This window comes from Telmatherina bonti (genome assembly GCF_933228915.1).
Source record: "Telmatherina bonti genome assembly, chromosome: 4".
NCBI lineage: Eukaryota > Metazoa > Chordata > Actinopteri > Atheriniformes > Telmatherinidae > Telmatherina > Telmatherina bonti.
The window spans coordinates 4,300,183-4,311,882 of record NC_136622.1 but is presented as its reverse complement, the minus strand read 5'-3'; the positions used below and the strand labels follow the sequence as shown (position 1 = coordinate 4,311,882).

Sequence of the window (11,700 nt, the reverse complement as noted above, 5' to 3'; positions counted from 1 at the left end):
CTTTGCATTATATCTCTATTACTTTAAAGATAAAATAAATCTAATGAAAATTATCTCGTGATGCAAAATAAACTAATTAAAATCTATTAATCAACTAACCAGCTGACTGTCCTAAAGGCCAAGTCCGCAGCACTGATGGTGGTTTGCTGTTAGTGTCGCATTTAAAAGTGAAAGCACCAAACCGCCTCGCAGCAGCCTGTTGTCATGACAATCTCACTGCTTGGCTGTTGGAGTCTAATGGACTCTGAAAGCCAGGAGGAATTCTCAGCTGTCAGCTGATGTGAAGATTCATGGAAAAAGGATTTACCGAGGTCATTAATAAGCTTTAGAGGCTCCTCGGAGGGTCGGGTTGGACCGTGACCTCCTGTTCACCGGCAGGTCTGGAAGAAGTGGTCTCCTCATCCAACTTTCGGCAGGAAATACATACAAGCTCATCCTCTTCAGTGACTGGTCCTGTACAGTGTACCAACTCGTACGTCATGATGGTGGGGGATGCACACATGGGCTCCCGTTAGTTGTACCTGATGGACCTGATGAGCTTTGGGCCTGAAGGTAAAACGGAACGCCGACATCAGGCTGACATGCCAAAGCAAAACACTCAAACAGTGATTTTATTTCCCCTCTGTGGAAAAACGGCTGCATCGATCAGCCAACAGACCACACTAAACAATCGTTGTCCGCGGGGGGGCTGTATGGCGGAGACTAGCCAATGGCACGCGAGCATGAGTGGAAGTGAGTGCACATCAGTTTTAAAGGGCCATCGCCTGTGCATTGTGTGTTTGATGGCATTTAAAGGGTTAATGCTCCACTAGCATTCAGCTTTCCTCCAAAAAGAAAAAAGCTCTGAGACATACTCCCACTGAAGACTGGAAGGGACGAGACGAAGCGAGCAAAGGAGGAACAGCAAGAGAGAAGGGAAACGAAGCGACTGGAAGAGGACGTCACACGAGGCCCCGCCCCCCCAGGAGACATCACCCACACATGAGCCGGACATGGCAGGAAGTTTACATGATGCTTGTGCTGTATGTGTTTACATCCCACACACCACTCCATCTCCCAGCAGCAGCTCCCACAGCTCCCACAGCACCCACAGCTCCCACATCACCCACAGCTCCCACATCACCCACAGCACCCACAGCTCCCACATCACCCACAGCTCCCACATCACCCACAGCTCCCACATCACCCACAGCTCCCACATCACCCACAGCTCCCACAGCTCCCACATCACCCACAGCACCCACAGCTCCCACATCACCCACAGCTCCCACATCACCCACAGCTCCCACAGCTCCCACATCACCCACAGCACCCACAGCTCCCACATCACCCACAGCTCCCACATCACCCACAGCACCCACAGCTCCCACATCACCCACAGCTCCCACAGCACCCACAGCACCCACAGCACCCACAGCACCCACAGCTCCCACATCACCCACAGCACCCACAGCTCCCACAGCTCCCACATCACCCACAGCTCCCACAGCTCCCACATCACCCACATCACCCACAGCTCCCACAGCTCCCACATCACCCACATCACCCACAGCTCCCACAGCTCCCACATCACCCACATCACCCACAGCTCCCACAGCACCCACAGCACCCACAGCACCCACAGCTCCCACATCACCCACATCACCCACAGCTCCCACATCACCCACAGCTCCCACATCACCCACAGCTCCCACATCACCCACAGCTCCCACATCACCCACAGCACCCACAGCTCCCACATCACCCACATCACCCACATCACCCACAGCACCCACAGCTCCCACAGCACCCACAGCTCCCACAGCACCCACAGCACCCACAGCTCCCACATCACCCACATCACCCACAGCTCCCACAGCACCCACATCACCCACAGCTCCCACAGCACCCACAGCTCCCACAGCACCCACAGCTCCCACAGCACCCACATCACCCACAGCACCCACATCACCCACAGCTCCCACAGCACCCACAGCTCCCACATCACCCACAGCTCCCACAGCACCCACAGCTCCCACAGCACCCACAGCTCCCACATCACCCACAGCTCCCACAGCTCCCACAGCACCCACAGCACCCACAGCTCCCACATCACCCACAGCACCCACAGCACCCACAGCTCCCACAGCACCCACAGCTCCCACAGCACCCACAGCACCCACAGCACCCACAGCACCCACAGCTCCCACAGCACCCACAGCTCCCACATCACCCACAGCTCCCACATCACCCACAGCACCCACAGCACCCACAGCTCCCACAGCACCCACAGCTCCCACATCACCCACAGCACCCACAGCTCCCACATCACCCACAGCACCCACAGCTCCCACATCACCCACAGCACCCACATCACCCACAGCTCCCACATCACCCACAGCTCCCACATCACCCACAGCTCCCACAGCACCCACAGCTCCCACAGCTCCCACATCACCCACAGCTCCCACAGCACCCACAGCTCCCACAGCACCCACAGCTCCCACAGCTCCCACAGCTCCCACATCACCCACAGCTCCCACAGCTCCCACATCACCCACAGCTCCCACATCACCCACAGCTCCCACAGCACCCACAGCTCCCACAGCTCCCACAGCTCCCACAGCTCCCACAGCACCCACAGCTCCCACAGCACCCACAGCTCCCACAGCTCCCACATCACCCACAGCTCCCACAGCTCCCACATCACCCACAGCTCCCACATCACCCACAGCTCCCACATCACCCACAGCTCCCACAGCTCCCACATCACCCACAGCACCCACAGCTCCCACATCACCCACAGCACCCACAGCTCCCACATCACCCACAGCACCCACAGCTCCCACATCACCCACAGCTCCCACATCACCCACAGCACCCACAGCACCCACATCACCCACAGCACCCACAGCTCCCACATCACCCACAGCTCCCACATCACCCACAGCTCCCACATCACCCACAGCACCCACAGCTCCCACATCACCCACAGCTCCCACATCACCCACATCACCCACAGCTCCCACAGCACCCACAGCTCCCACAGCTCCCACATCACCCACAGCTCCCACAGCACCCACATCACCCACATCACCCACATCACCCACATCACCCACAGCTCCCACATCACCCACAGCTCCCACATCACCCACAGCTCCCACAGCACCCACAGCTCCCACAGCTCCCACATCACCCACAGCTCCCACAGCACCCACATCACCCACAGCACCCACATCACCCACAGCTCCCACAGCACCCACAGCTCCCACATCACCCACATCACCCACAGCTCCCACATCACCCACATCACCCACAGCTCCCACATCACCCACATCACCCACAGCTCCCACATCACCCACATCACCCACAGCACCCACAGCTCCCACAGCTCATGTGGACCCGGAGTGGTGTTCAGGGAACGGCAGGAGAAAAACATGAACGACCAGATCCCTGTGTTGTTGCTTCCCAAACATTCAGATTCTAAACACACATACACTGTGTAAATACGTGCCCCCCCCCCCCCCCAGCAGCCATTCTGTTTACTTTGAAACAAACAGCGTCTTCATTTGAAATTTCTTTTTCTTCAGTTTTTGATACTTTTTCATTAGAAGATGCGAGACAAAACACACACACACACACACACAGACACAGAAACACACACACACACACACACACAGACAGACACACACACACACACACACAGACAGACACACACACACACACTGAAGGAGAGAGAAGGAAAGGATGGAAAACAGACGAGCACCGTTATGTTGGGAAAAAGAAAGATGGAGGTGACTGGAGTCCAGTTTAACCAGTTTTCACGGCAAGCAGAGACTTCCAGCTGGACGCAGCCAGATAGGTGGGGGGGGGGGGGGGGGGGGTGCTGCTGGGGGGGGGCGACAGCACTAAAAATGGACACCAGTAGAAAGCGGGGGAGTCAGCCGCCATGGCCCCCCCCCTCCTCATCCCAACATAATCTCAGGACAACGCAGCAGACCTGTGTGATGGGAGAGCATGAGGCGGGGGGGGACGACAGACTGGGGTGGGTGGTGTGAGGGTGGGGGAGTCAGACTGAGGGGGCTGGAGTGAGGGAAGGGGGAGGGAATGGGGCAATGTTCTGGGGGAGTTGTGAGAAGACGTCTCCAGCCACTGTCTGCTCCCTCGTGTGCCTCCCTCGTCTTTGCCCCCCCCCCGTGAGCTTGTTGTGAGGGAGTTTGGGTGATAATGTCATTATGTGTCCTCAGCCCTCTGCTGTGCTCACCCCCCCCCAACATTCAGTCCTTCCCCATGTCCAGCTCCAGTTATAAGGAGGTCTCCACGCAGTAGAGGTGGGCCGGGTGGGGGGCGGGGGCTTTCACGGGCCTGTCTCTACCATGAACACTGTGGGGGTGTTTGTGATGGGGAGTCTGGGTGCTGCTGGGGGGGGCTTTGATGTGTTTGTTGCAGTGGGTGACCGTTGAGTCGTTGCTGCTGCTGCTGCTGTTGTTGTTGTTGTTCCGGTTGCAGGGGGTCACTGGGAGGCTGTACTGGCGGTAGGGCCGGGTGGGCCGGGTGCGCGCCGGGGGCTGGCTGGGGGGAGGTGGCGGCTTGCGGAGGGCTGGGTGGAGGTGCTGGTATCTGCTGAGCTCGGATTCGTCGTCCACGTCGGTGTCATCGATCAGCGGGATGTTGTGGATGAGGTCGTTGATGAGGAACTCCGGGTGGGCCATGAAGTTGTGGATGGAGTTGCGGGATTCCGGTTTCTCCCGGCCCTCGTACAGCGAACTACGGAAGGCTTTCACCACTCGCATCTGCCCAGAGGAAGGAAGACGAGACCACAGAAAGTCAGGAACAGGAAAGAGAAACAGGAGACAAGGGAAACCCAGAGACAGACTGGTGTCCTCCAGAAGACAGACAGAGTGAAAGACAGATGGACACTCAGGTCCAGGTGGCTTCTGATCACGTTTACCTCGTGTTCACAACGCAGTTAAAGCTTTGTGATTCCGACTTGGTTTGGAAGCTTAAAGCCGCCTCATTGGTTGGATTTTAAACGTGCCGCAGCATGTTTCATTCTTTTGCTTTGTTGCTGAGTTTTGTCTGAGGATCCCACATGAAGGAAGACACGGCAGCTTTAACCCCACATGACTGAATGCACCTCCTGTCCTACAGCCTCTGAGAACTTCTGCATCACTTTATGGTAAAACTTTGGCCAACAGAGCAACTTAAAGCTGCAACAACGTCATGCAGGCATCAATATTTCATGTGATAAGAAAGTATGTCTAACGTTTATTATGCAGGTTTGCAAAATCTTTTCAAAACTTTAGAAAGCGTCAGCGGTCCGTCCAGACTTTATTCCAACGCTACGTTTCACCACGGCTTTATAGATGCTTCTCTCCAAGACTCCTGACATCAGACTGCTAATGTGGCGACTAAACCCTAAAAGACGTGAAGACAGCAGTATTCTGCTGAGGATGGATCTGCTGAACGTATCTGAGGATCTGCAGAACGTATCTGAGGATCTGCAGAACGTATCTGAGGATCTGCAGAACGTATCTGAGGATCTGCAGAACGTATCTGAGGATCTGCTGAACGTATCTGAGGATCTGCAGAACGTATCTGAGGATCTGCTGAACGTATCTGAGGATCTGCAGAACGTATCTGAGGATCTGCTGAACGTATCTGAGGATCTGCAGAACGTATCTGAGGATCTGCTGAACGTATCTGAGGATCTGCTGAACGTATCTGAGGATCTGCTGAACGTATCTGAGGATCTGCTGAACGTATCTGAGGATCTGCTGAACGTATCTGAGGATCTGCTGAACGTATCTGAGGATCTGCTGAACGTATCTGAGGATCTGCAGAACGTATCTGAGGATCAGCTGAACGTATCTGAGGATCTGCAGAACGTATCTGAGGATCTGCTGAACGTATCTGAGGATCTGCTGAACGTATCTGAGGATCTGCAGAACGTATCTGAGGATCTGCAGAACGTATCTGAGGATCTGCAGAACGTATCTGAGGATCTGCAGAACGTATCTGAGGATCTGCTGAACGTATCTGAGGATCTGCAGAACGTATCTGAGGATCTGCAGAACGTATCTGAGGATCTGCAGAACGTATCTGAGGATCTGCTGAACGTATCTGAGGATCTGCTGAACGTATCTGAGGATCTGCAGAACGTATCTGAGGATCTGCAGAACGTATCTGAGGATCTGCAGAACGTATCTGAGGATCTGCAGAACGTATCTGAGGATCTGCTGAACGTATCTGAGGATCTGCAGAACGTATCTGAGGATCTGCTGAACGTATCTGAGGATCTGCAGAACGTATCTGAGGATCTGCTGAACGTATCTGAGGATCTGCTGAACGTATCTGAGGATCTGCTGAACGTATCTGAGGATCTGCAGAACGTATCTGAGGATCTGCAGAACGTATCTGAGGATCTGCAGAACGTATCTGAGGATCAGCTGAACGTATCTGAGGATCTGCTGAACGTATCTGAGGATCTGCAGAACGTATCTGAGGATCTGCAGAACGTATCTGAGGATCTGCTGAACGTATCTGAGGATCTGCAGAACGTATCTGAGGATCTGCTGAACGTATCTGAGGATCTGCTGAACGTATCTGAGGATCTGCAGAACGTATCTGAGGATCTGCAGAACGTATCTGAGGATCTGCTGAACGTATCTGAGGATCTGCTGAACGTATCTGAGGATCTGCTGAACGTATCTGAGGATCTGCTGAACGTATCTGAGGATCTGCTGAACGTATCTGAGGATCTGCTGAACGTATCTGAGGATCTGCTGAACGTATCTGAGGATCTGCTGAACGTATCTGAGGATCTGCAGAACGTATCTGAGGATCTGCAGAACGTATCTGAGGATCTGCAGAACGTATCTGAGGATCTGCTGAACGTATCTGAGGATCTGCAGAACGTATCTGAGGATCTGCTGAACGTATCTGAGGATCTGCTGAACGTATCTGAGGATCTGCAGAACGTATCTGAGGATCTGCAGAACGTATCTGAGGATCTGCTGAACGTATCTGAGGATCTGCAGAACGTATCTGAGGATCTGCAGAACGTATCTGAGGATCTGCTGAACGTATCTGAGGATCTGCAGAACGTATCTGAGGATCTGCAGAACGTATCTGAGGATCTGCTGAACGTATCTGAGGATCTGCAGAACGTATCTGAGGATCTGCTGAACGTATCTGAGGATCTGCAGAACGTATCTGAGGATCTGCTGAACGTATCTGAGGATCTGCAGAACGTATCTGAGGATCTGCTGAACGTATCTGAGGATCTGCTGAACGTATCTGAGGATCTGCTGAACGTATCTGAGGATCTGCTGAACGTATCTGAGGATCTGCTGAACGTATCTGAGGATCTGCTGAACGTATCTGAGGATCTGCTGAACGTATCTGAGGATCTGCAGAACGTATCTGAGGATCAGCTGAACGTATCTGAGGATCTGCAGAACGTATCTGAGGATCTGCTGAACGTATCTGAGGATCTGCTGAACGTATCTGAGGATCTGCAGAACGTATCTGAGGATCTGCAGAACGTATCTGAGGATCTGCAGAACGTATCTGAGGATCTGCAGAACGTATCTGAGGATCTGCTGAACGTATCTGAGGATCTGCAGAACGTATCTGAGGATCTGCAGAACGTATCTGAGGATCTGCTGAACGTATCTGAGGATCTGCTGAACGTATCTGAGGATCTGCAGAACGTATCTGAGGATCTGCAGAACGTATCTGAGGATCTGCAGAACGTATCTGAGGATCTGCAGAACGTATCTGAGGATCTGCTGAACGTATCTGAGGATCTGCAGAACGTATCTGAGGATCTGCTGAACGTATCTGAGGATCTGCAGAACGTATCTGAGGATCTGCTGAACGTATCTGAGGATCTGCTGAACGTATCTGAGGATCTGCTGAACGTATCTGAGGATCTGCAGAACGTATCTGAGGATCTGCAGAACGTATCTGAGGATCTGCAGAACGTATCTGAGGATCAGCTGAACGTATCTGAGGATCTGCTGAACGTATCTGAGGATCTGCAGAACGTATCTGAGGATCTGCAGAACGTATCTGAGGATCTGCTGAACGTATCTGAGGATCTGCAGAACGTATCTGAGGATCTGCTGAACGTATCTGAGGATCTGCTGAACGTATCTGAGGATCTGCAGAACGTATCTGAGGATCTGCAGAACGTATCTGAGGATCTGCTGAACGTATCTGAGGATCTGCTGAACGTATCTGAGGATCTGCAGAACGTATCTGAGGATCTGCAGAACGTATCTGAGGATCTGCTGAACGTATCTGAGGATCTGCTGAACGTATCTGAGGATCTGCTGAACGTATCTGAGGATCTGCTGAACGTATCTGAGGATCTGCTGAACGTATCTGAGGATCTGCTGAACGTATCTGAGGATCTGCTGAACGTATCTGAGGATCTGCTGAACGTATCTGAGGATCTGCTGAACGTATCTGAGGATCTGCTGAACGTATCTGAGGATCTGCAGAACGTATCTGAGGATCTGCAGAACGTATCTGAGGATCTGCAGAACGTATCTGAGGATCTGCTGAACGTATCTGAGGATCTGCAGAACGTATCTGAGGATCTGCTGAACGTATCTGAGGATCTGCTGAACGTATCTGAGGATCTGCAGAACGTATCTGAGGATCTGCTGAACGTATCTGAGGATCTGCAGAACGTATCTGAGGATCTGCAGAACGTATCTGAGGATCTGCTGAACGTATCTGAGGATCTGCTGAACGTATCTGAGGATCTGCTGAACGTATCTGAGGATCTGCTGAACGTATCTGAGGATCTGCAGAACGTATCTGAGGATCTGCTGAACGTATCTGAGGATCTGCAGAACGTATCTGAGGATCAGCAGAACGTATCTGAGGATCTGCAGAACGTATCTGAGGATCTGCAGAACGTATCTGAGGATCTGCAGAACGTATCTGAGGATCTGCAGAACGTATCTGAGGATCTGCAGAACGTATCTGAGGATCTGCTGAACGTATCTGAGGATCTGCTGAACGTATCTGAGGATCTGCAGAACGTATCTGAGGATCTGCAGAACGTATCTGAGGATCAGCTGAACGTATCTGAGGATCTGCTGAACGTATCTGAGGATCTGCTGAACGTATCTGAGGATCTGCTGAACGTATCTGAGGATCTGCTGAACGTATCTGAGGATCTGCTGAACGTATCTGAGGATCTGCAGAACGTATCTGAGGATCTGCAGAACGTATCTGAGGATCTGCAGAACGTATCTGAGGATCAGCTGAACGTATCTGAGGATCTGCAGAACGTATCTGAGGATCTGCTGAACGTATCTGAGGATCTGCAGAACGTATCTGAGGATCTGCAGAACGTATCTGAGGATCAGCTGAACGTATCTGAGGATCTGCAGAACGTATCTGAGGATCTGCTGAACGTATCTGAGGATCTGCAGAACGTATCTGAGGATCTGCAGAACGTATCTGAGGATCTGCTGAACGTATCTGAGGATCTGCTGAACGTATCTGAGGATCTGCAGAACGTATCTGAGGATCTGCAGAACGTATCTGAGGATCTGCAGAACGTATCTGAGGATCTGCAGAACGTATCTGAGGATCTGCTGAACGTATCTGAGGATCTGCTGAACGTATCTGAGGATCAGCTGAACGTATCTGAGGATCTGCTGAACGTATCTGAGGATCTGCAGAACGTATCTGAGGATCTGCTGAACGTATCTGAGGATCTGCTGAACGTATCTGAGGATCTGCTGAACGTATCTGAGGATCTGCAGAACGTATCTGAGGATCTGCTGAACGTATCTGAGGATCTGCAGAACGTATCTGAGGATCTGCTGAACGTATCTGAGGATCTGCAGAACGTATCTGAGGATCTGCTGAACGTATCTGAGGATCTGCTGAACGTATCTGAGGATCTGCTGAACGTATCTGAGGATCTGCAGAACGTATCTGAGGATCTGCAGAACGTATCTGAGGATCTGCAGAACGTATCTGAGGATCTGCAGAACGTATCTGAGGATCTGCTGAACGTATCTGAGGATCTGCAGAACGTATCTGAGGATCTGCAGAACGTATCTGAGGATCTGCAGAACGTATCTGAGGATCTGCTGAACGTAGCTGAGGATCTGCAGAACGTAGCTGAGGATCTGCTGAACGTATCTGAGGATCTGCAGAACGTATCTGAGGATCTGCAGAACGTATCTGAGGATCTGCTGAACGTATCTGAGGATCTGCTGAACGTATCTGAGGATCTGCTGAACGTATCTGAGGATCTGCAGAACGTATCTGAGGATCTGCAGAACGTATCTGAGGATCTGCAGAACGTATCTGAGGATCTGCAGAACGTATCTGAGGATCTGCAGAACGTATCTGAGGATCTGCAGAACGTATCTGAGGATCTGCTGAACGTATCTGAGGATCTGCTGAACGTATCTGAGGATCTGCAGAACGTATCTGAGGATCTGCTGAACGTATCTGAGGATCTGCAGAACGTATCTGAGGATCTGCAGAACGTATCTGAGGATCTGCAGAACGTATCTGAGGATCTGCTGAACGTATCTGAGGATCTGCTGAACGTATCTGAGGATCTGCAGAACGTATCTGAGGATCTGCTGAACGTATCTGAGGATCTGCTGAACGTATCTGAGGATCTGCTGAACGTATCTGAGGATCTGCTGAACGTATCTGAGGATCTGCTGAACGTATCTGAGGATCTGCTGAACGTATCTGAGGATCTGCAGAACGTATCTGAGGATCTGCAGAACGTATCTGAGGATCTGCAGAACGTATCTGAGGATCTGCAGAACGTATCTGAGGATCTGCAGAACGTATCTGAGGATCTGCAGAACGTATCTGAGGATCTGCAGAACGTATCTGAGGATCTGCTGAACGTATCTGAGGATCTGCTGAACGTATCTGAGGATCTGCAGAACGTATCTGAGGATCTGCTGAACGTATCTGAGGATCTGCTGAACGTATCTGAGGATCTGCAGAACGTATCTGAGGATCTGCAGAACGTATCTGAGGATCTGCAGAACGTATCTGAGGATCTGCAGAACGTATCTGAGGATCTGCTGAACGTATCTGAGGATCTGCTGAACGTATCTGAGGATCTGCAGAACGTATCTGAGGATCTGCAGAACGTATCTGAGGATCTGCAGAACGTATCTGAGGATCTGCAGAACGTATCTGAGGATCTGCAGAACGTATCTGAGGATCTGCAGAACGTATCTGAGGATCTGCTGAACGTATCTGAGGATCTGCTGCGCTGCATTCAGCTGCTGCTGAACACATCCAGCCTACCTGTCAGATTTCAGTCTTTAGGATACAAAGATCTCAGCATGAAAGCAAATTAGAAAACCTCCTTAAAGGTTTTCCATGTAAGCAGCAAATACAGAGATTTATTAAACCACCCTGATAGTTCAGGTGATGCTAAGCGAGTCCTCGGTGCACAAAGGAGGACGACATGAGACACCAGGGATGAATTTGGGTGATTGTCTCAGATCATCATATCATGTCCTCCATGCGCTGCTTCAACAGCAATGCTGGATTTGTCCCAGCGAATCTCTTACGAGGTGCTCTCCAGTTGAAAGATGTGAACATCCACCTGATCCTGTGTGCCTCCAACAGACAGAACTGAAAAAACCAAAATGAGTTGATCAATGGCGAGTGTTGTCAGTTCTCACACACCAATCAGACACCAAG

General features: G+C 51.7%; 1 protein-coding gene across 1 annotated transcript in view; it reads right to left on the bottom strand.

Annotated features, from left to right (window-relative positions):
* Positions 1–4,283: 4,283 nt before the first annotated feature.
* The window catches only part of atp2b3b (ATPase plasma membrane Ca2+ transporting 3b), a gene marked incomplete at both ends in the record, with an annotated part of 115,303 nt that continues 107,886 nt past the window's right edge, over positions 4,284–11,700 (bottom strand). Inside the window, one exon of the mRNA XM_079239556.1 lies at positions 4,284–4,772. Within this exon, the coding sequence (XP_079095682.1) occupies positions 4,284–4,772 (489 nt within the window). The remainder of the gene's footprint in view (positions 4,773–11,700) is intronic.